The sequence below is a fragment of the Heteronotia binoei genome, chromosome 3 (assembly GCF_032191835.1).
Source record: "Heteronotia binoei isolate CCM8104 ecotype False Entrance Well chromosome 3, APGP_CSIRO_Hbin_v1, whole genome shotgun sequence".
NCBI classification, from domain to species: Eukaryota; Metazoa; Chordata; class Lepidosauria; order Squamata; family Gekkonidae; genus Heteronotia; species Heteronotia binoei.
Genome location: NC_083225.1, coordinates 170517537 through 170545530, shown reverse-complemented (window position 1 = coordinate 170545530; position 27994 = coordinate 170517537). Strand labels below are relative to the sequence as shown.

The 27994-nt window shown below is 43.3% G+C and overlaps 1 protein-coding gene across 1 annotated transcript in view; it reads left to right on the top strand.

The window, feature by feature from the left end:
• Positions 1–27994, top strand: part of DYNC2H1 (dynein cytoplasmic 2 heavy chain 1) — a 230035-nt gene that overhangs the window by 108911 nt on the left and 93130 nt on the right. Inside the window, exons 70-77 of the mRNA XM_060234883.1 lie at positions 3320–3409; positions 10086–10151; positions 13329–13379; positions 15052–15129; positions 19556–19687; positions 22316–22388; positions 24164–24324; positions 25012–25137. Coding sequence (XP_060090866.1) covers positions 3320–3409; positions 10086–10151; positions 13329–13379; positions 15052–15129; positions 19556–19687; positions 22316–22388; positions 24164–24324; positions 25012–25137 — 777 coding nt within the window. The remainder of the gene's footprint in view (positions 1–3319; positions 3410–10085; positions 10152–13328; positions 13380–15051; positions 15130–19555; positions 19688–22315; positions 22389–24163; positions 24325–25011; positions 25138–27994) is intronic.

Here is a 27994-nt window from a genome sequence, read left to right as displayed (position 1 = left end):
TTTTCTTTTTCCCCCTCTCCCAAAATACTAGAACTGCAGGGCACCCAGTGAAGCTGATGGGCAGCAGATTCAGAACAGACAAAAGGGAATACTTCTTTACACAAAGAGTGATTAAAATGTGGAATTTGCTGCAAGAGGATGCAGTGATGGCCACAGCCATAGAAAGCTTTAAATGGGGATTAGACAGATTCATAGAGGATAGGTCTCTTTGTTGCTACTAGCCCTGGTGACTAATGGGAACCTCCAAGTTCAGATGCAGTAGACCTCTGAATCCCAGTGCCAGGGGGCAACATCGGGAGAAGGCCTTGGTCTCTGTGCCTCATTGTTAGGCGTCCGGAGGAACCGGTTGGCCACTGTGTGGGAGAATGCTGGACTACATGGACCACTGATTTGCTCCAGCAGGGCTGTTCTTATTCCTTGATTTAACTTATAAGTTGTTGCTCTCTTTACATGTGGCAGCACCCTCAATAGGTTACAGAAATAAAAAATCAATAAAACAATGAATCTCAAAAACAAATTAACAAAACATCCACAAAGAAATCACTAAGGAGAAGCAGCAGGGAGCCTCCAGTTTCCTCCCCAAAGGGTCCATGTTTGGGAAAGAGAGATGCAGTCCTCCAGAGTGGCCTTTCAGCTTTATTTCCTATTTATGACTAAAATATCACACTGGTTATAAAAGAAAGATCCAAACTTCTACAGTGTTAATGCGCTGACCTGTTTTCAATTTGTTCCGAAACCTCCTTAGGCTCTCTTTTTTTATTAAGGTAGTCCCCTGTGCAAGCACCAGTCGTTTCCGATTCTGGAGTGACGTCACATCATGACACTTTCACGGCAGACTTTTTACGGCGTGGTTTGCCATTGCCTTCCCCAGTCATCTGCACTTTCCCCCCAGCAAGCTGGGTACTCATTTTACTGACCTTGGAAGGATGGAAGGCTGAGTCAACCTTGAGCCAGCTACCTAAACCCAGCTTCCGCTGGGATAGAATTTAGATCGTGAGCAGAGCTTTGGACTACAGTACTGCAGTTTACCACTCTGCGCCACAGGGCTCAATTCCGTATTATTTAGACCATTATTTAGATTATCTATTATGTAGACTGGTCTTAATGTCATTCTGCAGATCCCCTGTTTAGATGGGCTACTTGGACAATGCCATCATGAATTCAGTCAGACAGGCATTCAGGTGGCTATTTTATATGTTCTGGGTTTACTAATACTGGTGCAATACAAGCAGAATTTAGGATGCTGTACCCTTGTCACCCATTTCTGTGCAAGCTTCCTTCAATCTGACTGAGACATTCTAGGATAATGGAAAAGGCAGAAAATTGATTTTTTACAGAAAGTCTAATTCTTTACATTTAGAAAAAAATTAGACCTGTTAATCTTTGTGGCTTCTGTGCAGTCCCACATGCGGACTGTGCTTTCACAGGCTGGCCACAGAGAAGAGCTAGCAAGCTTTATAGAAAAGTTTCTAGATCCCAAGAGTGCCCACTCCTTATGGTGGCAAAGAGAGCACTGCGGGAAGAGTGTTTGCCCCTCCCACATCATGTGACTTTTAGACGGGAAAGGCTACACTGAAAATGAAGGTAGCAGGAGCACTCTTGGTATCTAGAAACTTCTCTGTGAAGCTTGCCAGCTCCTCTCTGTGACTGGCCTGCAAAAGCGCAGTCCCTGTGTGCGCCTGCACAGACGACCACTTGATGAACTGTTACAAGTAAGTGCTGTCCGGTTTCCATTTCTACCAATGCTGGGATGATAAATTTCAGATTTCATTCCTGTTGGCAAGGCTGAGGAGCCATCCAGCAGGGCAGCAAATAGTATTTAGAACAAAATCGCTGAAATAGCAGGAGATCTGTCCATCCATGAAACTAGAGCTGGAGGCAGATGATACAGAGTTGATCAGAAATAGATGTTTCCAGGTAGCAGCAGACTTTTGCTTTTTGTTGTTTAAATCCAGCCTTGCTATGCCAGCCCACTAAATAGTGAAAAGAAATAAAAGCCCAGGCTTGTGGTAGCACAAAATATTGGTCTCTGATTTTAGGTCAAAGTTCATCCTTTGGGGCAGTGGTAGTTGGAAAGGAGATTTCATGTCACTGATTCTTGCTCCATGTTCTGTATTATTGTTCCTCCTGTCTTTGTTCCTGATCTCAAGGACTGATTGTGGAAACTTCTGAAATAGAAGGGGAGCTCAGAAAGTGAGCAGCCAGGCCCTAGATTCCACAGGTTCCTGTTCGCCATGTTGGTTTTGTGGGTCTCCAAAGGAGGTGCTGACTCTCTCTTGTCTCTGCATATGCTTGTACCTACAGGGGTATCTGGTGTCCCATCCAGTTCTAGGTCTGGAAATTGGCAAGTCCTTGAAAGTCCAAATTCTAAGGAGTGCCAAACTCTAAGGTTGTGAGCTTTAAGAAAGGAAGTGGGTACTGAGTATGATGAGCTGTTTTTTCTATATTAGAAAAGCTCTTTCTCCTGTATAGGTGCCTCTATTTCCATGTTACCTTGAATTAATCTTTATTAGTTGTATGGAAGAACAGGCTCATTGTGACTCCATCAATGGGGTCATTACAGTCAAGAGATTTCAGAGGTGGTTTGCCATTGGCTTCCTCCAGGAAGCAGCCTTCGTCTTCCTTTGAGGTCTCCCATCCAAGTACTGACTATGGCCTACCCTGCTTAGCTTCCAGGTTGTGTTGAGCTTTGGTTAGGCTTGGCTATTCAGGTTTCTGTTTATTGTACAAGAGATCTATTATTTTGTGGTCTAACGTAGAGATATGAAGTCAGGGTGTGCAAAATCAATTCATTTTTTTCCCTGATTGGGGTCTATTGGATGATTTAAAAAACAAAAACAAAATCAGTATTCCTGAATATTCCCAAATATCAGTATCTGCATTGCATTGGTGTTCAGACAAATATTCCGGAAAACCGGATTTATTTGGCTCCATTATACCATGGAGAATTTCACTTGCCAAGTTGTGCCGCCATGGTGGCTTGACTGAACGAGTGAACTGAAGGCATTTAAAGAGCCTGTGGTCTCTTCAGATGCTTTCTAGCTGCACGCAGATGAAAACCAAATAATATCAGGTGTGGCTATCTTGGTAGCCAGATCAGATGATCCAATCAGTATTCATCTGAATAAATACCCCAAAAATACAAATAAGGTGTTTTTGGGTCTTTATTTGGCTTGTTGTAGAGTGAGCGCACATCCTGATATGAAGCCAGATCCACATACACTTCACTGAAATTACATTTGGGTCACTTTGTGGAGTTTTTTTTTAAATGTAAAAATAGAAATTTAATGCATGCTTATTTCTAAACCATTCTTTTCAGGATTTAGGAAATACCGAAGAAAGAATCAAGTCTCTTATCAGCTCATTAAAACACATGGTGTACGAATACGTCTGTCGCTGCTTATTTAAGGTAACTTTTTGTTTTCCTTCTCTCCTGACTTACAGTATTGAGTGCAAAATTATATTCCCAGAGCAGTCGTAGCTGGGCACACTTGAATATACGGATCATTGGATAGGCAATAATGGCAAATTTTGCTTATTTGTTAGTAAGAGGTATTTGCCTTTTACTCATGAGAGCTTCGCACAGCAGCTTTTTGTCTTGTTTGGCAGAACAAATGAGTTTCCTGTTCCGCGAACAGTCTCTCTGCTCATCTTGGGATCAGGGGCTTATTGCAGCACTTGGGCAACATTAACTTCAGCAGCTTCAATGACTGGAATAAGAAGGAAAGGAAGGTTGTGCTAAACAAATAACACTCTCAGGATTCCCCGGTTGATTTCCGATCAAGACATCTTTCTCAAATGTACAGCAGTTAGCTCATGAAATTATCAGTCTCTGCACTGTACTGGGTTCCGGTATCCTAAGATAATATTGTATGTAGCAGCTCCTGTGCTGACAAACAGACCCCTGGCCACCAGCTTCCCAGAAGTGTTGTAACCAATCTCTTCTTCCTCATTTCCCCATCAGTATTGGAATGGATGTATCTAACTTGCCACAATTGGAGAACAGGGTAGGCACACTATTTATGCCAATGAGCAGGGCTTTTTTGAGCAGCGGCGCATAGGAACGCAGTTCTGGCTGACTTGGTGCCAGGGGGTGTGGCCTAATATGCAAAAGAGTTCCTGCTGGGCTTTTTCTTAAAAAAAAAGCCCTATGTGAAACAATGGCGATGCCAGGGGGTGTGACCTAATATGCAAATGAGTTCCTGCTGGGCTTTTTCTACAAAGAAAGCCCTGACAATGAGAAATGTATTAATGGATCCGCCATTTTTAAAAAAAAAATGTTCAATGGGAGCTGCAAAGGGTTTGCATTAAGATCATGGTGCAGGAGGAGGGTGGTGGTGGTGTTTTTAACTCTCACTGGATTTTCACAATCTGAATTTCCCCCTGCTCAGGCTATTATTTGACCCTCTTGCAAGGGAGAGAGGGAGATGCATGCAGATAGAGGATCCACTCATGGACTTCCCGTCACATCTAATTTGGCCATAAGGACCTTAGGTGGAAGGAAGCTGAATGTCTTTCGCCTTTTGGTTGACTGAGGCAACAGCAGTCTCTCTGCCTAATCACTTGATATATACATGTTTCAGTACCTTGTAAACCCACTCACTGTGACTAATGTGCTATACTGTACCCTTGGGTATGTAGTGAAGAAAACCAAAAGGCATACAGATTTGTAGGTACATGAATTTCTGGACTTTATGGAAACCTTCCATTAGGTTCACAAGAACTTGCTATGATGGTTCCACTGGTTTCAGTGGAATGAGCCTTGTATTTCAAGCACGAGAGGCTCAAACATAACAGATTCACGTGCAGTTGCTAATAAGAACTGGTGCTCCATTAACAGAGAATTTACCCCAGTGAATGAGCAAGATGCTATTATTCTTAAATTGATGCTATCATTCTTAAATTGAGGGTAGGCTTAATCTCAGAAACTTTATTTCTTTGTTTACTGTTTCTCATATCTGCATTACTATGAACCCAAGAATTTACTTCCAGGTAGGCTGTTCCCTGTAAGGACCAAAATGGTTTCCAGCTGGTTGGAGGGGAACGATATAGGTTGAATGTTCACCTAGGATTTTGCTTCAGTAGTCCTGATGCTGCACTCTGCCTGCCAAGAAGTAGTTCTTGTCTTCTGTGGCTGTTAAGAAATCTTGAGCTTGCAGGAGCTATCTAACATAAATGGCTGCCTTATGTACTGGCACGAGGACAAATAAAGCAGCTGTAGCTTGCATGCCGTGAACATTTTGAGTTACATCAGTAAGAGACAATAATGCTCATATATTCAGTATTATAAGATAAAGTAATGCAGTGGTACAGTTTTGAGCATTGCATCACAATTCTGTAGTTCAGGGGGAATTGGAAAAGGACAACTAGTTGGACATCCTTGCCTGCTTGTTACGCTTGGGAATTTCATGCTGTCTGCTTTGTGTAAACCTCCTCCCCATACTAGAACTGGAAAAAAAAAATTTCCTTCTACCCAGAACTTGGATTATAAAACATTTTTTTTTAGTCCCATTAAGCACAGAATAATAATACTTCTGTTTAAGAAACACTAAACTGTACAATGCTGACTCCCATCCTGTATGTTTCAACTTCTGCTAGCATATCTGTGGAGCTGATTAATCCTTAATCGGCTGTTGGGAACACTGCAATCCTGGCATTGTATGAAATATCTTGGCCTTGTTAAATACAAGCCCTTTACTGGTAAACATAACACTTGGAACCCAGGGTGTGCTGGACTACTGATATTTTGCTGCTGTGCTTCTGCACAGTTGCAAGGTAACACAGGCTTCTGGAGAGCAGGGTATTATGATATTAGCATGCAAGACACAATAGCTTGAAAGAAGAGTGAGCTGGCACTGAGAAATGATTGACCTGTTTTGTAACAGCCCATTGAGCTCCTTGAATATTTTTCAAGTGTACTAGCCAATCAGTCAATTTTAAGAAGAGGGAAGCAGTTATCTCTACTTGGATTAAAATAATCAGATATAGTATTTAGACAGTCTGTGTTCAAATATAATGAAGCTAGAATATGTGCTAATGCTGTGTACAGATCCAGTGAATAGATATCCCCCCCAAGAAATCTGAGCTTCGTATATAGAAAGTAATATAGCTGAAATTGGCTAAATTTATAAATACACGTATTTCTGTATTAAACTGGGTAGATTGATTGGAGAGTGGTATATTAGTGAAGAGACCAAGCTACAAATCGTTTGTCCCTAGTTCAGATCTTATCTATCTAGTGTGACCTTCTTAGATGGCCACTGGGTAGATTGATTGGAGAGTGGTATATTAGTGAAGAGACCAAGCTACAAATCATTTGTCCCTAGTTCAGATCTTATCTATCTAGTGTGACCTTCTTAGATGGACAGCAATTGGAGGAGAGCTGTCCCAGAGACACTCACTTAATTGTGGGGTGCCGCAGGGAGCAGTTTTCTCTCCGATGTTATTTAACATCTTTATGCGCCCTCTTGCCCAGATTGCCAGGAGACATGGACTGGGTTGCCATCAGTACGCTGATGACACCCAGCTCTACCTATTGATGGGCGACCGGACTGGCAATGCCCCAGAAAATCTGGACCGGGCGTTGCAAGCCGTGGCAGACTGGATTAAGCTGAGTGGGTTGAAACTGAATCCAGAGAAGACAGAGGTCCTTTGCCTGGGTCGCGGTGGTTTAGGGATCGGGGTCTCCCTCCCAGTTTTTGACGGGGCGCAACTGGTAGCAGTGCGCAGAGTTAAGAGCTTGGGAGTTCTACTGGAGCCTCCCTTGACAATGGAGGCCCAGATAGCAGCTACTGCCAAGTCCGCCTTTTTTCATCTTAGACGGGCGAGGCAGCTGGCCCCCTTCCTGGAGCACGGCGACCTGGCAACAGTGATCCACGCAATGGTCACCTCGAGGTTGGACTACTGTAATGCCCTCTACATGGGGCTGCCCCTGTACCGAACCCGGAAACTGCAGCTAGTGCAAAATGCAGCGTCCAGGCTGCTACTGGGACTGCCTCGGTGGGAACATGTGCAGTCTGGGCTGCGAGAGTTGCACTGGCTGCCAATTGTTTACCGGGTTCGTTACAAGGTGCTGGTCATTACCTTTAAAGCCCTATATGGTCAAGGACCTGCCTACCTTAGGGACCGCCTCTCTCCATATGTTCCCCAGAGAGCACTGAGATCAAGCTCAAAAAACCTGCTTGAAATCCCTGGACCAAAAGAAACTAAATTGAAAGCTACCAGAGAACAGGCGTTCTCTATAAAGGTTCCCCAATGGTGGAATCAATTGCCGGAAGAGGTGCGGGCCCTACGGGATCTTAACCAGTTCCGTAGGGCCTGCAAAACTGCCCTCTTCCAGCTAGCTTTTTAAGACAGAACCCCTGATAAGATCAGGAATACCAAGCCATCCTATATGCCATTTGATTGTATTTTAATGTCTTACTGTTTTATTGGTTTTATTGTAAATTGTTTATTGTTTAATTATTAATTAAGTAATTATATTATTTATTGTTTATCTGTATCATGGTTTTACCATGTCGTGTTAGCCGCCCTGAGCCTGCCTAGGCGGGGAGGGCGGGGTATAAATAAAAGTTTATTATTATTATTATTATTATTAATAAACCACATTACTGGGGTTACAGCAGGATAACGTATGTGAAGGGCACTGCCCTCTTAAGCGCTATGTAAATGTTATATATTATGTAGAATTATGTAACTTCTTGTTACAGATGAATTATGCCTTACCCTTTTCTACTTCAAGGTATTTTCATTTGTAATCTAGCCTTTTTCTATTCTCAACATCTGTCTCAGGAGAGAATGTTTCAGTAACTGAGCACTTGAAAACCAATTAAAACTTGAGTTTCATAATCATTCTATAACTTACAAGAAATCTACCCTCCCCCCCCACAAAAAAAAAGAAGGAGAAGGAATGGGGGGACATATATTTGTGAAAACAAAAGCATCTTCCCATAAAATACAAAAGGCGCTGGTGCCAGGCAACTAGAAGTAGGGAGAGAGTAACAGGGATGAGGCGCCGTGACAGAAAAAAGATAACCCCTCTCACTGAAGAAGTTCAGGGGAGGGGGCACAGAGCGCAGGGCCTTTGTCAAAGATTTTAACAATTGAGCAGATTCATCAACACACGCATGCACGCGCGCTTTCCGACTTCCCCCCCAAGGAACAGAAGACAAATGGAAGGTTAAAGATATAATTTTGAGATATCACAGTGAATTATTGCCATTTGCTTTTGTTATGATGGTGCTCTACATCACCAAACCCTGGTGCATCTGACCCTTTGTTTCAGCCGGCTTCTGCGGGTGCTTTTAAAATGCTGCTGGTTAACTCTGAAAGTGAATTCATTGAAAAACTATAAATTAGTAGTTAGGGATTTATGTAGTTGCTTGGTGCAGAAATGAGCTGGTTCAATTACCCTTTCACTTCAACTGATATATGACTGAAATGCAACCCTCCTCCCTCCTGCACAGACGTCTCAGCCATTCTGTGTGTGTGTGTGTGGTGGTGGTGGGGAATTCCAAGCTGAAGTATAAGCCTTTGTAAATTACAACGTTGAATTAGTCAGATCTCTTTTGCATTATTTAGATTTCATTTTTAAAAATCAAGGCATGCCACGTTAAAAAACCAAAACAGGAACAGTTTACAGAGCATCAAGCCACAAGTTGGGAAGACAGAGAAGTACAGTCTCTATGACTGTTGTAGCATTTGTTGAAAGGAATGGTATGAAATGATTCCAAATCCTAATAAGGTGCAAATCCTGGTAACCATGAAGCATGGATAAAGGTGGCGTTGCTGTAATGTTTAATCATTATAAAGGCTGGCCATAGGAAAGGGGAAAGGAGCTCATGGTCCCTAGCCCACTTTTTCATTTATGCTTAGGGGGCTGGTAATGCTAAAGCTAAGAGCCCTGTGGCACAGAGTGGTAAGCTGCAGTACTGCAATTCAAACTCTTCTTACGACCTGAGTTTGATCCTGGTGGAAACTGGGTTCAGGTAGCCAACTCAAGGTTGACTCAGCCTTCCATCCTTCCAAGGTCGGTAAAATGAGTATCCAGCTTGCTGGGGGGAAAGTGTAGCTGACTGGGGAAAGCAATGGCAAACCACACCATAAAAAGACTGCCATGAAAATGTCATGATGTGACATCACCCCATGGGTCGGTAATGACTCAGTGCTTGCACAGGGGACTGCCTTTACCTTTTTTCTGTTAAAACTACACTAGCACTCAGAGAATATGTGACTGAAATGGGCTTTAAAGTGAGGATTTTCTGTCTCCTTGACCACTACATTTTAATGGTATGTTTTTTTACATTGGCTTTAGTTGCAGCAGGGTAAACAAAAATGAATCCTTATCCTGCCACTACATGGAACTCCCAATCTAATTCCTGGAATGTAGAGCAGAACCTCTTGTATTTTTTTTCTTTGCATTTCCAATTCTGTTTGGCATTTTATAGTGATGGAATAAAACTGTGCTCTCAATAAAAATTCTCATTCTCCCTTGCCCCCAGCTATCTACAGTCAAACACCATATGAGGAATTTGTAATACATTTTTGTATTGTAGTCCAACAGCAGGGCCCATTTTCTATGTGACTTTTGGGCTGTCCTGACTTTGTTCTATATTAGATATGCAACTATCAGACGGGGTTCTCTTTTAAGAACACAAGCAGTGCTGTCCCAAGCAGAGCTACACCTTTCTGAGACCATTGAAGTCAATGGGCATAGAAGGGTGTGACTTTACTTAGGATGGCAGTGTTTGAGACTAATCCCTGAGAACATCATGAAGAAAGATTAAGTGTGTGGTATCCAATTCCAAAAATAAAGAAAGCATTTGAGGTGTAGAGGAGTGGAACAAGAGTGTCATGAAATGAGGAGCTTTCTTGTGTCTTTATAGAATGGAAATACTATGTTTTAGGAAATCCTGTAAAAGAGGCGCACCAGGAGGGTATTTGATCAGGTCCTTGAAAGCCTTATGTACAATCTGGTAATCAGCATTGCTTTAAGTATGTGCAAATGATTTCATCGCGTCTGAATTCTTAAGGAGGCTGTGGAGTAGGATAATATCATTAAATTGTTTGCCTTTCTGTCATTGCAGGCCGATCAACTAATGTTTGCATTGCATTTTGTGAAAGGGATGCATCCTGAACTTTTTCAAGACAACGTAAGTGGCTTAGAAATGGTTCAGCAATGTTGCATAGCTACTTGCATTTTTATCTACTACTTTGGATTCCTCCTGGGACAGTATAAAGTGGTTTGGTAGCATTCAGGAAAATTCCAGAGATTAGCCAGGCTGGATCATATCTAATTCTCACTGGTCAGAGATAAATTGCCCCCCCCCACATGTAGGGAAAAAAAATGAAGAAGTCTTGCGCCTTCCATGTTTCATGGCACTGTTCTGAAATAATTGAAAAGAATGTTTTCTTGCTTGAGTTGCTTCTGGTAGAGCTGGGGATTGCAGGAACTTGGTCTGATGTTATCTAAATTAGCTGGGTCTATATACAAGAAGTATACTAACTTTTTTCTTAGCCAGGGGTGCTAATAGGAAATCTTTCTTCTGAGTTTCTATATGAACCTCTTTCAGGCTCAAATTATTTTTCTCCAGTGAAGAGAGTAGCAGCCGAGTTAAAGTGCACTCCATCTACCACCGGCCACAATATCTGGGGGTGTTTTCCTTTTGCCTTACACCTTAAAATTCCCGTGAGAATAAAGGGCATACCCAAGGTGTTCATAGGGTCCTCAAAATCTACATCTGTCAGAGACCCTGGCTGGGTCCCCCTGGATTACTGCTCCTAGTTCCCTGCTTGGACAACTTCCCAAACCTGTGAGTCCTCGAGCTGGGATGCGCACGAATGCATCCAAAAATGTTTACAGATTTATTAAATCATTAAAATAATTGTCTATCCAATACAGTTTCTTAAGGTCAGCAACAAAAAAGCAAAGAAACTAATTTTTCTAATATTATATTCTAATTTTTCTATATTAATATTGGATACCTTGATATTAGATGGCCACTCTCTTGCAGCATAGAACCCAAGCAGTAGCTTCAAGAATGTTCTATACATTGCAGTTCATCATGATGAAGCATAACATAGCGATGTGTACTAGGATAGTGTTAGCATAACTCTCTCTGGCCTATACCCTTATTATACTTTTTTGCCCTCTGGCATCAGGTGGTCTCTTTGAGTCCAATCAAAGCTCTTCATCTCAGGAACTTTCCAGAGGCTGTTGACAACTTCTCCTAATTCCTTCCTCTCATCCGGTTATACAGCCGGGGACAGGTTCCCACATTTTGCCCAATTACTATATTCTTGCCTCAGGCCTTGAAAGGGATAATGATAGTAGTTGCAGGAATACTGAAATCACAAACACCTGTGGGCCTGACTAGGCCTTCTAATATTCACATTAACCCTTGAGGGGAAATTAGGGTGCTTAGCCTCACAACATCCATAGAACAAGAGGCCTTAGGCAGATAGATACACTCTTTGTCTCTTCTGTGGAGTGTTCTAGGGCAAGGAAGTAGCCACATTTCACCTGAAGAGGTAGGCCAGGGGATGTATAATATTTGCCTGAAGAGGTAGGCCAGGGGATGTATAATATTTGCATGTTAGTATTCAGGTCAGGCTCCAGCTATCATTATCCAGTCATTCAGGGGAACATCCACACAGTCTGAATGATATTTTTTAGGGTGACAAATGACCAGCGTACCTCAGCTATGAATAAAGTTGCCTGCTCTGGGTTGGAGCAGATATACATAGATATTTCAAGAATGGAGGCTGGGGCAGGGAGGAGGGTTGGGTTTTAGGGAGAGGGAGACTACAGCAAGCTCTAATGCCATAGTCCACTTTCCAAAGCAGCCTTTTTCCCCAGGGGAACTGATCTTTATTGTCTCCTGGCCCCACCTGGTGTATTTACATTTCTCTGATCTCTGAACCATGGTTTCCCTAGTTGTTGTTCTTCACCTGGAGAATGGCAACCCTAGCTGAGAATACCTTTGGAAGGTATGGTTCTACAAAAAAAAAAAAACTCTGCAAAATGGCTTGTTTTCACATGAAGATTTTGCCCACTTTGTGGTATTTTGCTGCTGCGATTGTTGATTCAGGATAGACTCCTTCCTGTAGAAAGGACAGGTGGCACTCAGTATCAGCTTTCTTTCTCTGTGGCTGGAGGACATCCTGCTGTATTCCCAGGGGCGTTCTGTTTTCAGCAGCATAGCCACAACCTATGATTAAGGCAGAGACAGTTGTCAGAATTGGTTTGAGTCAATCCTGTTGCCTCACAAGTTTTCTCTAGGAATTATTCACATTGCGTAGAGCTCTTCATGGTCTCTGCCCATCACGCTAATGGGCTTTCTGCCTGCAAATGTTCTAGAGCTAGCTGCTTGGAGAAGAAACGCCACCCCAACCCACAACTTCAGCTGAGCATACCCAAAAAAGAAGAATCACACCTCCCACTCAGCTCTCTTTTGTCCAGCCCAGCAGTAGCATCAATTGGGGACTTAGTGAGATTCCCCCCCACCCCCAAGCAGCTATTATCTTTGTATGGTTAGTGACTAAGTAAGACTAAGAGAGCCAGTTTGGTGTAGTGGTTAAGCGTACGGACTGGGAGAACTGGGTTTGATTCCCCACTTCTCCATTTGCAGCTTCTGGAATGGCTTTGGGTCAGCCATAGCTATCGCAGGAGCTGTCCTTGAAAGGGCAGCTTCTGGGAAAGCTCTCAGCCCCACCCACCTCACAGGTGGGTTGTTGTGGAGTGAGAAGATATAGGAGATTGTAAGCCACTCTGAGTCTCTGAGAGAAGGGCGGGGTATAAATCTGCAGTCGTCGTCTTCTATTTAGGCCAGTCACAGAGGGATAAAATAACAGTTTTCTGACACTGTTGACTGTTTAGAAAAACAGTCTTCTTTGTGTGTTGCTTTCCCTCTCAATGACGGTGCTGATAAATCTGAAATGTGGTGGGGGACAATTGTGTATTAGGGATAACTGGGGAAAAGAAAACTCTTCTGGACATGCTCACTCTGAGCACTGGCCTTAGAAGTATTTGAATCCTAGCTCTGTGTGAGTGCAAAGCCCAGCACATGGGTGATCACTTCAAGAACATCTGTTAAGTGCAAGCAGCCGGTTCTTAGTGCTCCCAGGATGTTACAAACAGATTTTTCCATTGGTGTACTACATCCTAACACTGAGGTGTCCCTATCATAGAGAAATTTCAGTTTCATTTTGAAGTTGCCTCTGGGTGTAGAAGAACTGCCTGATCCCAGCTGTTTTTCATATGCTGAGAAGATTTAATTGGAATTCTTCTAGTATTTACATTACTCTTCTTGTGTTCATTACTTCCACAGGAATGGGACACATTTACTGGAGTAATCATTGGAGACATGTTAAGAAAATCTGTAAGATTAACTTAACTTTTTGCTATTAAAAAGTACTGTAACTTTCAAAGATAGTGATGGAAAATCGTGCTGTGTTATTTATGGAGAAAGTAGATTGTCTTTGGTACTATTCTTCCCTGTTTAACAGGATATATAGTTTTCCTATCTGATTGTAACATTGTCAAGAGGAAAAGCTGTGTCAAAAGGGCAGGAAAAATGCCATACTTGGATTATGACGACTGTGTAGTTAGTATTGCTTTCTTTAGATTTAGACTCAAGCCTAGAAGGTATGAGAGGACAACAAAAGTGAGCAACTCTCTCACCCCCTGCAAAACAGTAGAGATGCCACTGGGCTGTTAGATATAGACCTATCTGTCTCATGAACTCTGTTTACTGGATAACTGAACGCTTGAATGCTCGCAGCTGACTCTCTTGAAATGTATTGGGTTGGATCCAGACTTTTGCTCAGCAAGGCTTCTGTGCAGATATTATTTCTGAAAAATATTATTTTAGCAGCAGCTACCATAACCCAAGGGAGGGGGGGGGGGGGAATTGACCTACATGTGCACTTCAATAGCAGTCCTGAGGACACTTTCCTGGGAATAAACAGCATTGAATAGCTTGGGGCTAACTTCTGAATAGACCTGCTTAAGATTGTTCCCTTTATCTACACTTTACGGAGGTTGTGCACCTCAGCTGTGTTAATTACTCTGCCAACATGAACAAAGTCCTAGAAGAGGACACAAGAAAGTTTCTGAAACTTTTCTCCCTTTCAACTCTCAATGCCCAGATTTTTGTATGTGCGAATGCGCAGTTATTTAATTGAAAGAAATGTGAGAAGCAGATCTCTGGTAAAATATTGGGAGACGGCGTGAATAGGATATAGGTATAATGTTACCTTAGCATCCAGAGGTGTCCTTGTTTTAGTGCATCCAGTGCATTGTTGATACAGTTATGTCTGGCAGCAGTATATTGGCAAGTCTGGTTTCTGGCCTGAATATTAGGATCAAGTTAGCAGCATTGGGATTGCACTTTAACAGCCCCATGTCTTTAGACCTTGAAAAATGTTAGGGTTTTTTTTTTTCTGTACCTCTTTCCTGTTCCAAATGAACGGTGGAGAGGGTAGCCAAATGCAAGAACTTTCAACTGCTGTTGATTCCAGAGAGGCAAAGTTAAGATGTGTCTGAGGCCGGTTTGCCACTCGAGCAGACTCGTGGGATTCCATATCATCAGGAGTGGAATGGGAGAAGGCACCCATGGCGTTGCCACCTAAGGCAAGCTGCAAAAGTGGCATCTGTGCCCCTGCCATGTGGCTCAAAAGCAGGCTGTCTTGGCACTGTCTCAGAATTTCAGCTTGGACCCAGCCAGGACAGCAGAGGAAGGGTGTCCTTGGATCAGCAGAATGCCTTGAGGTGCCCCTGGATATACCTAACTCTTGAGTATTTTGCGTGTCTCCATTTTGCCTCCTTGGAATCAGGGGGATTGGAACAGCCCAAACATGTTTACATGTTGGCTAAATTATGTTCCTAATAAATGACTTATCTCCAAGAACATTCTTATTTCAATGTATCCGGAGAAGTGTGCACACGCATGAAAGCTTCTACCCAGAATTAAGCTTTGTTGGTCTTAAAGGTGCCGCTGGACTCAACCTTTATTCTTGTTTATAACCCTGACCAATGTCTGTTCTATTAAGGATTCCCAAAAAAACATTAGAGACCAGATTCCCTCTTGGATAGAACAGGAAAGAGCCTGGGCAGTGGCATCTCTTAAGGTAATATTTCATTTCCGCATGCCTGCTAAAGTTAATTTAGCTCTGCGAAAATTGATGTTTGGCAACATGATAAGTGTTTGAAGTTGGCAGGAATAGTGTTTGAAGCTGTGGGTATTAACCGTTAGAATTGTCCATCTATTCTTTTAGTGACTTTTTTGCATTAAACTGGCATCTGTAGTCTACAGTGTTTCTCCCTTTGTCAGGGCTCGGTTACCCATTTACCCATATTTGTATGTAATGTATAGTTAAGCCGCTTTATATAGAATGTACATCTTAAGTCTTTGCTCTTTTCTTAATGCGCATAAAAAGGTCAAATTACTTGAGTTAAGTAATATTTTCAGCATTTAAAAAATTACACACAGGCCCTGACTAAAGCTTTGCTCTTTTATGTTAGCATTTCTCCTCTATCATCTATGCATATGAAAACTTGGCTTAATGTTCCTGGTTGCTACCAGGGATCGTGCCTTCTCAGTAGCAGCCCCCCACTGGTGGAACCAGCTGCCAGAAGAGGTTAAGGCCTCGCGGGATGTCGCCCAGTTCCGCAAGGCCTGTAAGACCACACTCTTCCAGCTTGCTTTTAGCTGACCTTTGAGACCTATATCGGGAGGAGGAATCCTGGAAATACTGACGTCATCGTAACTGAATAACACCAAAATGTTATTAGCACCAACCGTTTTAAATTGTTTTTTATTAATTAATTGATTTTATTGTTATGAGGTGCCAATGTGTTAGTCTTTTATTGTTATAATGACTAATGTTGTAAGCCGCCCTGAGCCTGCCTTGGCAGGGAGGGCGGGGTATAAATTTAATAAACTAAACTAAACTAAAACTTATGTTAGGTTACTTCTAAAATGAGTGTATTTTTTAAATATCTGAAACACTGGTGATGGATTCAGTCTCCTACTGCTTTTTTCGCTGCTTTACCAGTTTGTTCTCGCGCCAGTTTGGCGTTCTCGCGCCAACTCTCTTTACGATCTTCTTTAGCATGATGCTTCAAAGACCCGCAGTAGATCTAGATGATGACGATGGTGTCTACATCCGCTATCGCACCGATGGCAGCCTGTTCAACCTGAGGCGACTAAAGGCCCACTCTAAGACAATGGAAAAACTCATCCGAGAGCTACTGTTTGCTGATGATGCTGCACTCGTCTCCCACTCGGTATCAGCTCTGCAGCATATGACGTCCTGCTTTGCAGAGGCTGCCAAGCTATTCGGCCTAGAAGTTAGTCTGAAGAAAACAGAAGTTCTCCACCAGCCTGCACCCCAGGAAGATTATCACCCTCCCTGCATCACTGTGGGTGAATCAGTTCTGAAGACAGTCCAGCAGTTCAGCTACGTGGGGTGCATCATCTCCTCAGATGCCAAGATCGACAAGGAGATTGACAACAGGCTGGCAAAGGCAAACCGTGCATTTGGCCGACTGCACAAAAGAGTGTGGAGCAACAAGCATCTGAAAAAAGGCACAAAGATCAATGTTTACAAAGCGGTTGTGATGACAACCCTCATCTACGGCTCCAAATCATGGGTTTTATACCGTCATCACCTGCGACTCCTCGAGCGCTTTCATCAGCGCTGCCTTCGCACCATCCTCAACATCCACTGGAGTGACTTTGTGACCAACACTGAAGTTCTCAAGCGGGCGGAGGTTACCAGCATCGAGGCACTGCTGTTGAAGACGCAGCTGCGCTGGGCAGGGCATATTTCTAGGATGGAAAACCACCGCCTTCCCAAGATTGCCCTGTATGGCGAACTCTCCACCGGCCATCGAAATAGAGGGGCACCAAAGAAGAGGTACAAGGACTCCTTGAAGAAATCCCTTGGCACCTGTCGCATCAACCATCACCAGTGGTCTGACCTAGCCTCAGATCGCAAAGCATGGAGGCACACCATCCACCAGGCTGTCTCTTCCTTTGAGAACGCACGCATAGCTGGTCTTGAGGACAAAAGGAGATTGAGGAAGAATCGCACTGCTACAGCACCAACCCTAAATCAGACTTTTCCCTGCAGCCACTGTGGCCGGACCTGCCTGTCCCGCATTGGTCTTGTCAGCCACCAGCGAGCCTGCAGCAGTCGTGGACTATTGCACCCTTCTTAAATCTTCGTTCGCGAAGCCAAGCCGAGAGAGAGAGAGAGACCAGTTTGTTCTGTGCATCACTCACAATCTAAGTTACATAGAGAAGGCAAAAGAGAAAGGAAGGGGGATGTGGCTAGAAAAAAAGGCAGGATAGGCCAGTTAACTTGAACAGGTAGCAATAAATGTTAAATCTGTGGACCAGGAACAATTTTGAGATTAAACTGAATATGAAATGTGATTTAAGAAGAGCAAACTGGCCGGGGTGATGGTCTGGAGAAAGTATCCTAATTCAGCAACAGTATAGCTTAAGTCATGAAGGTGAGAGTAAGCAGGCCCAGCTCTGGGGCGCATAGCGCCCCAGGCAGACCGACTACCCACCGCCCCCCACAAGGGCACCCCTGTACCCCTCCCTGTGGCACCGCAACACAGCTCCGCGCTCCACCCCCCGCTCACCGTGGCGCTTACAGGAGCGATATGATCTTCCTGCTTCAGTGGGGCTTACTGCTGCTTGCTATTGAGAACAGCCGCCAAAACGCGGAAGCAGGAGGATCACATCACTCCTCCGCATCCCCGCGCTCCGCACCTCCCCCCTCCCCGCGGTGCTTACAGGAGCAACGCGATCCTCCTGCTTCTGCTTTTCGCTAGTCGTTCTCTTAGTAGCAAGCAGCAGGAAGGGGCTTTGAAGCCCCTTCCTGCTGCTCACTACTAAAAAACACCCCCGCTGAAGTGGGAAAGCAGGAAGATCATGTCGCTCCTGTAAGCTCCGTGGGAGGGGGGGTGGCCTCTGGGAAGCACACGCGGGAGGAGGGGAAGGGCCAGATGGAGGAGGAGGATGGTGGGCGAGGTGGGGAAGGGGTGGGAAGGAAGCTACTGGGGGTGGGAAGGGGCGATTGGTGGCGACAGTGGCCAGGAAGGGGGGAAGTGCGGCAGAAGGTAAGGGAGTGTGCTGGTGGTGGCAGTGGCAGCAAACTACGCGGTTGTCTTGGGCACCGGGAGGGGGGGAGCCCAATTTGGCGTCCTGGCCTTCCCGGCGCCCTAGGCAACTGCCTAGTTTGCCTAGTGGAAGAGCCAGCCCTGAGAGCAAGAGGAGAAAAAGAAGACTTGGTAGTAAATAAGTTTGCAAGGCACACCTCAGTGAAAAGGAGAGTAAGTAACGATTAGAAGGATCAGAGTTCAGACTTTAATTATGAGAAATGGAGCTCTAAAGCTCATGCTGACTAGCAAAGAGCGGGCTAGCAAAGACACTCCTAGAGAGAGAAAAAGGAGCATATAGCTGCAAGAGCAAAAGGTTATTTCAGCTGATGAATTCTGAAATGAAAGGGGGGAAAACACAACATACAAGACAGCAAGGTGGACACTGTAGTAGTACTCCAGACAAGAGCTCAGAGCCTGGATGGGTGGTCTGGCAATATGGCCAGTCAGTATTCCAGGGTGTACAGTTTTAATTTTTGCCACATACACACAAATGGTTGTTCATTTTGTGTTTCAGCTTGTGTAGCTTGTATATTGTTCATTTTAGAATGTATGGTATAATACTCTTGTAGCTGTATTAAAGTAAAGGTAATGCTGATAGCTGTGTTATTAAAGTAGAAGCAACAGTTTACACAGTTTACCATTCACACAGTCTCTGCGGGCAGAACCAATCACATGAGATTTCTAGCTAGAAGAGTATCAGTCAACTGAAAAGACTAACTCAAGTGGCTGTACTGATTTCATTCCATTCCAGCATTCACACATCCTCTGATAATAGAGGATCATACAGCAGGGAAAGCAGCTTCTGTATGGCTAAAAGGTATATGCAGATGGGATCACAGGCTTAGGTTAAGGCTCATAGATTCTGCATTGTGTGGGGAAAATGGATACAGAGAGCTTTTTCTTCCACTCCCACAGTAATAATATTTGGTGTGCTCTCAAGGAAGGTGGTAGGCAGCATATTCAGGACAGAGAAAAGAGAAGGGTCCTTCACACAACACATATATAACATTTGGAATCCACAGCCACAAGGTGTATTGGTGGTCACCAGCTTAGATGGCTTTAAAAGAGGTTTAGACAGATTGATCAGTGCCTATAATGAGAATGGCTAAATGCAGTCACTAAGATCAGAGGCAGCATGCCCCTGAATGCCAGTTTCTGGACAGACAACAATTTGTCCTCTGTGCCCCTGCTTGTGGACATGCGGTATGCCTTTGTGGGAAACAGGATACTACACTGAATAAACCATTGATCCAAGCTAGCAGGGTTCTTTGTACATTCTTATAGAGATGAGTTAAATGACTACATTTGTCTTTATTGTTAACATACGTTCTTTTTCTCCCCCTGTTAAATGTCAAATGTGTACCACTTGTTCCACAGATCTCTCTCCCAACTTTGTACCAAACAGTGTGCTTTCAAGACGAAGCACTGTGGCAGCCTTTCTCGCGGAGCTCAATGTGTGAACAAGATTTTCCATCCATTATTGCAAACAGGATTTCTCTATTTCAGCAGGTATGTTTTTGTGTTTTGAATCCTGTCCCATTGAAACTAATGGAGGAAGTTAGCTGCCAATAGCCTAAGTCACACATTTTAAATGAAGCCAGCAAGTGTCAGACTCGGACTTGAGAGCCCCAGGTTTGGGTCCAAATTTCAAACCCCCGCAACTATGAATCTTAATGGGTGACCTGGGGCCAGTCATTTAACTCTAAGCCTAACCTAACCTGTCTCATAGGAGCCCTATGGTTATAACTCCTCCATGCATTAACTGAACATGTGGAGAAGGAGAGCAGGCATCTCTGTGTGATCATCAGGCCTCATTTTGGGCAGGAGTTCACAGGAGCAGAGCTCTGGACCCTCTAAATTGTACTGTGCTCTTTCTTTCTTAATGTTCCCCCCCCCCCCCAAAAAAAAGACAAAACTTGCTTCTGGGCTCCATTGGTCAAACCCCCTGTGAGAATTTTGCTGAACTTGTAAGATTTGACAAATTTTCTATTATTTTTCCTCACAAAAAACCAAGAAAATAATGAAAACATATAAAGCAAAGAGACAGAAATCTTCATCGTGCCACTGTGGCCACATAGGAGAAAGTAATTCATAAGTATGATGGGCATAAGGTTTTATGATGACAATTATAATTCAAGAAACATTTTAAGATAGTTGCTGAGCTGATATAATTTAGTACACCTTCCAGTAATGTCAGGGGTGTATGCAGGTGAATTATGCAAATGAGTTGTGCTAATGAGCTCCAGCACCCTTTTTTTTTTTTTTACAAAATGACCCCTGGTGATCAGTGGCTCATGAGTGTAGTACCTCCACAGGTAAGATGTGTCCATGTACATCGTTTCCCCCCCTCCCCCATGCAGTCTCATTTTGGCCACAGTTCTGACTATAGAAGATTTACATCTAGAGTAATTCTGTTTAATTAAAATGTACTATATCAATGCAGTCCTAAGGAGAGTCACACCCTTCTCAGTCCATTGATATCAGTGAGTTTAGAAGGCCTCTGCTTAGGATGGCACTGTATATTATTACAGTCTGTATCCTCTGACTTGTGCAACACCTAGTGTACTTTACTGGAGAAGTATTCTTTCCCAGTTAAATTATTTTATTCCCATGATGATTCAACATGCAGATGTCACTCACTGACTGGAGTCTTCACAAATGAATAGCATTTTTGTGTGTGAGCCACACCAGTTGTGTCTGTGTAGGCTGCAGTAGAGGGAGAATGAGCAGAGGGTAGGCAGAGAAGAAAGGAGACATTTTCAGTCTCTAGAAAGAATTTACTTTCATGCTGGGATGCAGTCTGCTTTCTGCCTTCTTTTTCCTTTTTTTTCCTACAGCAGATCACCAGGGTTTTAGCTCTGAAAAAAAGGGCTCTGTGCCCATTTGAAACTTTTGGGAAAGCTAAGAGTCTCCTGGGCATCAATAGCCTGTTTCCCTTGGTTAGCTGTGCAATAATGGTGCACTATTAGTCTCTGCCAGTTAAAACAGGTTACTGTATAATAAAGGACTAGGACTGGAAGTTTTGACTGATCGAACCCTGGAATTAATAGATCAACAGCACCATCCTAAGGAGAGCTATACCCTTGGATGTCAACTGACTTATAAGGGTGTAACCCTGCTTACAATGGCACTGCAATTCATTCAATGCAATTTGTGGATTAAAAGCCGCCATTTTTAATCAGATCTTAATTTGAGCTGTCTCCTTTGCAAAGGGTGCTCAATGCTGATGGCACTGTTTAATAATTTACATACTTTTTACATTCAGGCACTGTGCCTAAGAGGTTTTTTTTTCAAAGAATATATCATACGTACATTTTATTTAAATGCCTTTGTTAAATGCCTTCACTTATCTATATAATGAAAGAAGATCTGAGATTTACTCAAACTGTTTGGTATAAGGAGGTAATCAGAACACAGTTGTACTCATTATGTTTATTTTGTGGGGGGATTTTGTTTATAAAAACTTACAGAAATCCCAGTACTTGTACAATTTGGCCTGCAGTCCTGCGCATACTTATTCGGGAGCAAGCCTCACTGAACACAGTGGAACTGATCCCTGAGTTAACATCCACTTAATTTTTATTGTTAGACTGTTACCTAGAATTTGAAGCTACAGCAAACACAATTTAAAAATAATTAAGGACTAAAGTATGTGTCTTTTTTCTGATGCTTGGAAATGACCTCTTCTAGTATTTCAGTGCTCATAACACATCCAGAAACAAACTTTATTATAACCAGTTGGTATCTCCACATTACATTTCACCTTTTGAGACCATGAGAAATGTTTTAGATAAATGTTTCTTCAGATCTTTGTGTGCTAACCAGTTTGGTGTAGTGGTTAAGTGTGTGGACTCTTATCTGGGAGAACCAGGTTTGATTCCCTACTCCTCCACTTGCAGCTGCTGGAATAGCCTTGGGTCAGCCATAGCTCTCGTAGGCGTTTGTCCTTGAAAGGGCAGCTGCTGTGAGAGTCCTCTCAGCCCCACTTACCCCACAAGGTGTCTGTTGTGTATGGGGGGGAAGGTAAAGGAGATTGTGACCACTTTGAGATTCAGAATATAGGTCAGGATATAAATCCAGTATTTTCTTCAGTTAGTAGCAGTGTTTAAAGTCTGTTGTGAATATATTTATTTGAAGGTCCTCGTGGTTCAAGCTGTCAGGCCAGACAGACTGCAGAGTGCAATGGCTCTTTTTGCATGTAAAGCTCTGGGTAAGTGGATGCTTTTTTGCAATATGGTACATTGTAATATCCTGAGCTGGATGAGTAATTACATGCACAATTATATATGATCTTTGATCCAGCGGCCAGGAGTGCACATAGAGCTCTTTTTTAAAAAAAAGCTAAAAGAACCTAACTTTTGATTAAGGTGCAAATCGGGGGGGGGGGGAGCTGAAGTCATCCCTTTTCCTTTTCTTCCCCACAGCAAATCACCAGGGTTTTAGCTCTGAAAAAAAGGGCTCTATGATTGGCACTTTTGCTCTTCGTTCTCACCAACTCTTAACTCCTTACGAGTGTTAAAAATCCATTTTTTTCCTGTTTCCCCCTAATAATGCCGGATTTGTACTGGAAATTATATGGAAGTATCTAGAATACCTCCTTTATTATATTTATTTTGAAACTGTAATAGCATTCATTTTGAAACAGAAATGGACAGTCTAGGAAGGAGTTCTTTGGTGCAACCCTTGCTGGAATTAAAAGGAAAGTGAGCAGTACTGTAGTTCCTTCAGAATTTTTCCTGCATTTTTGCCTCCACATGGAAAACTCAGTAATATAAATGATGGAAAGAGAATTCAGGCAGGAGACAGACATTTTTCTCTTAATACCTTGTGTGCATGTGAAAACAGTGCTTGCTTTCTCAGAATATCCTTTGCCGCCCAGCGGTTTATTTCTAGTACCATTACTGTATGGTAACCAGCAAGCTTTGGCCCCGTGGGTTTTGGCCCTTAGGTTTCTGCTGCCCTGTCAGATAAAACTCAACCTTCTGATGATCCTTTTATTGCAGTAATAAGATGTCGATATTCTGCTTGGGATCTCTAGGGGCCTGCAGTCTGGACTCCTCTCATGCCCACAAGTCAGAACGTTAGGCTAGAAGTTTGTGCAAGACTTTGTATTGAATCTGAGCCTGTGTTCAAGAGTTGTTGGGTTTTTGTATTCTGATATGGCATTGTTAATACAGAAGAGGCAGCCCTTCTCACTGTTTCACTCTTGTCATTTCTGTTTAGTTTTCAGGATGTCATAGATCACTCACAAGAATCTAGGTTGAGTTATCCATGCTTTCAGGGAAGTCTGGAAATGCTCATCAGATAACACTGCACGGGGAACTTTGGTTTCATAAAATATTGACAAGGAGATGGTATGGCAGTGGTGCTACTTATCCTGTAATGCTGAACATGAATCTTTTTATGAAGGCTTTTGCCATTGTTAGTGCACACTTGGGGGCTGCTGAGGTTTATAAGCTACACGTGCACATTTTACCATCCTTTCATCATTTGGCCATTAGAGGTGGTCTGATTTTTAGTGCTTGAAGGTTCCAAAATTGATCTCTCTTGAAGCTCTGCTTTTTTTTTATGTGCAGGTGCACAATTGAATTATGGTATTTTTAACTAATATGTTTCCAGCATAGGCACTTTTATCACCGGTTTCTACATCAGCAGGAAAATAAGGTCGATATCTATGACAGCATCCATCCTGTTGTAGTTTACTGTCTGATTTTGCAGTATGTTTTTACATACCATGATGTTTTATGTTCCAAAGATTTATGCTGTGTTTGAAGTGGAGTCAAGAACCTCGGGGAGCTTAAGGAACTGACACACTTCAGCGTATTCGGCCCAGAGATGTTTACTTATTTATTTATTAAAATATTGATGTCCTGTTTTTTGATCCAAATCTCCACGGCAGGTTGGTAGGAAAGGTGGCTGCCCAAGAAGCATTTTCCAGGTTTAGTAGCATTATATTTATTTATTTAAATATTCATCCATTTCTAGGGATAAAAGAGTTGTCACCTCCGCCGCTGAATCTGAAACGTCTGTACAAGGAAACCTTAGAAATTGAACCCATCCTGATTATTATTTCTCCTGGTGCTGATCCTTCGCAAGAACTGCAAGAACTTGCAAGTGCTGAAAGAAACGGGGAATGCTACCATCAGGCAGGTTTCTTGCATGCATCTGTCCAAAAAAATTCCAACTAATGTTCTGCAGTCATCAGTGAACAAATGAGCTCCCTCTGCTTAGAATCATAGAGTTGGAAGGGACCTCCAGGGTTATCTAGTCCAACCCCCAGGCTCATCTAGGGCAAAGCATGATGGCAGCAGCCTATGTTTGTTGGTTCATTGTCCATGAAGGAATGATAATCTTCCTGTACTTTGTCTTAAGTTCAGCCTGGTAACTAGCAGAGAACATTCCAGTGAAACAGATATATGAAACTGACATGATGACAGTCCACTTGTAAAAGGTAACTGTATCAGAAGTAACACGAGACACCCCCAAACCCAGAAGCTTCTGAGTTGTATGGCTGAGATATGTCAACTAGGGAGTCAGCATTGATGGTTTTGTTCGTCCGCTCGCCCCTAATTCTGTTAACTGCAGAAGGCACACATACCTTCCCTTAGTATATTTATGGATATTAATCCATTAAGTATCTTCTTTGGCATAAGCGTAGCTGGTATCTGATCTCCTAATGACTCCCACATAAGCATCAGATTCTGTTCAGGTTACCTTTTATGCTATCTGCAATATTTTTGCAGTGTCATACTTTTTAGCATTCCATATCTGAGTGAGTCTGCAAGATTCAAAAGAAGATTTGATATGTTGCAAACATTAATCGTGTTTCACAGGTTGCCATGGGCCAGGGCCAAGCTGACCTAGCCGTACAAACTCTCAAAGAATGTGCCCGAAACGGAGAATGGCTTTGCTTAAAGAACTTGCATCTTGTGGTGTCATGGCTATCTATACTGGAAAAGGTAAATGATGATACATAATTCAGAAGCCTTTAGGCTTTGTTCCATGGAAAGTATTGATGTAGGAAATGTTAAGTGATTAGTGCCACAGAAGCGGTTGTGCCTGAACTCTGCTTAGCATTGCAAGTTCCGGTTTTATACAAATTAAATGAAATAAATATTGTGTGCAGATATTACTGAAGCACTTTTGCCTAATTATTCTTATGACTCACCATTTATATGGGCTTTTTATTTAAGCCTCTTACTCAGCCGTTTTTGGCAGTATATGTATCCCTGTTGGCAAGAACTACATCACTGTTGATTACTCTTCCCCAACATATTTATGTGACAAGCTACCATAACCAGATATGCTGATCTTCCTCTAAAAGAGCATCAGCATCATCATGCAGGCAAGTTACCACACGTTTTGAATAGCTGCTGCAAAGGAAGTCTATCAAAAAACTGGTGCATCTTATTTTCATGTGTCTTATAAAGTTACGCTTTTCCTGTATTGTTCTGGAAGACAGTACAGAGACAGTGCTGGTCACTTTTTCAGATGATCTATGCAGACAGCTGGATTGAGGCTGGTCAGCACTGTTGATATTACTTTATCTGTCAGCAGCATTTGACACAGTCAACCCCAACCTGTTGACCCACTGCCTCGCTGATGTGGGGATTCAGGAACAGCCTTGCAGCAGTTGGTCTCCTTTTCCCAAGTTCGCGGACAGAGAGGGTGGCACTTGGGGGAGTGTCTTACCATGATGCTCTCTGGTTTGTCTTAGCCTGCAATGGGCAGTCCTCTCTCCAATGTTATTTAGCATCTTTATGCACCCCCTCGCCCAGCTGGCACAGAGTTTTGGGCTCGGGTGTCATCAGTATGCTGATGACACTCAGCTGTATCTATTGATGAGTGTCCAGCCAAATGCCACCCCAGAGATTTTGGACAGGGGTCTGGAGGCCATGATTGCTTGGTTAAAACATAGCTGGCTGAAGTTAAATCCATCAAAGATGGAGGTCCTCTGGTTGGCCCAGGGGGGATTCAGGATTGGGATGCCAATTTCCAGCTCTTGATGGTGTTCCACTAGCCTCTGGAGCAACCGTCAAGAGCCTGGGTGTGATCCTGGATGCCTCCCTGTCATTGGAGGCTGAGGTCACAAATGTAGTTTAACTGACATTTTACCACCTATGCCAGGTCAAGCGGTTGGTCCCTTTCTTGTCTCGCCCTGACCTAGCCACAGTGATCCATGCAATGATCACCTCCAGACTGGGCTGCTGTAACCTGCTCTGTAACCTGCCTTGAGGCCAACCTGGAAATTGCAACTGGTCCAGAATGCAGCTGTGTGGGTGCTCACAGGATCATCCTTTAGAGCACAGATTAAACCAATGCTTCACCAGCTGCATTGAGTCCAGATTGAAGACCAGAACAGATTCAAGGTTTTGGTGTTAACTTTTAAACGCCTAAACAGTCTGGGACCAGCATACTTTTGAGACCACCTCTCCTGGTATACTCTCCAGAGAGTGTTATGCTGTAGTGATTGAACCTTGCTGGTGATCCCTGGCCCAAAGAACGTCTGACTGTCCTCAACCAGAGGCCCTGGCGGAACACTCTTCCAGCTGAGATCCAGGCCCTGTGGGGCCTAATGCAGTTTCACAGGGCCTGTAAAACACTGTTGTTCCACCAGGCCTGTGGTTGAGAACAGCGATGGCTTCCATTTTTGATTGTCTCCCTTTCCCCCCCCCCCCTCTGCTTTTTAGACCAGAGAGATAATATGCCACTCCCCGCTGAGTTTTATGCCATCTTTTATTGTTAGTTTATACTATATTGCATTTATTATTAATAAATGTTTTATTATATTTATTGTATTTATATATTGAATGTTTTTCTCATGATGTTACCACTCTGAGCCTGGACACAGGGAAAGCAGAATACAAATCCAACAAACAAATGAACAAAAATAAATTAATAGAGGAAGTAAAGGAAATGCCACCAATGGCATTGGGTGCCAAATATGAATTCCAGCAGCATAGTCATTACATAGGAAGCCTAGAACATGTGCAGAAACGTGGACAAACAATTGTAGTTTTAGGTATTTATAATGGGTGTGCCAAAATTCAAAGGCATTAAACTACCACAGGAAAGAGACCAAATTAACAATGAACCATTGCAAAAAACTCTGCTGTGCACTCTAGCTCTCCTTTCTGTAAAAGCAGTTATGTCAAAGCATCTTCTTACATGATGAATCCTTTCCCACCCACAACCTTCTGGAGTTTTAGTTTAGTTTTAGTTTATTTATGATTTATATCCCGCCCTTCCCACCAAGTGGCTCAGGGCGGCTTACAGCATATAAAATCTAACATAAAAATATAAAAGTTTAAACATCTTACACAATTTACACAGTTAAGAACATTAAAAAACATACAGCGGTCTAATAAAACTACACTCAGTTTCGGATGCCAGTTAGTTATAAGCCAGCCGGAAGAGGGCTGTCTTGCAGGCCCTGCGGAACTGGGCAAGGTCCCGCAACTGGTTCCACCAGGAAGGGGCCATTACGGAGAAGGCCCTGTCCCTAGAAGATTTCAGGCGGGCTTCCTTTGGCCTGGGGACAACGGGAAGATTTTGGGTTCCCGATCTCAGTACTCTCTGGGGAACATGTGGGGAGAGACGGTCCCTCAGGTAGGCAGGTCCTAGGCCATATAGGGCTTTAAAGGTGATGACCAGCACCTTGTACCAGACTCGGTAAATTATTGGCAGCTAGTGCAGAACCCGGAGCCCCGGCCAAATGTGCTCCCATCTTGGGAGCCCTAAAAACAACCGGGTGGCGGCGTTCTGCACCAACTGCAACTTCCGGGTTCGGCACAGGGGCAGCCCCATGTAGAGGGC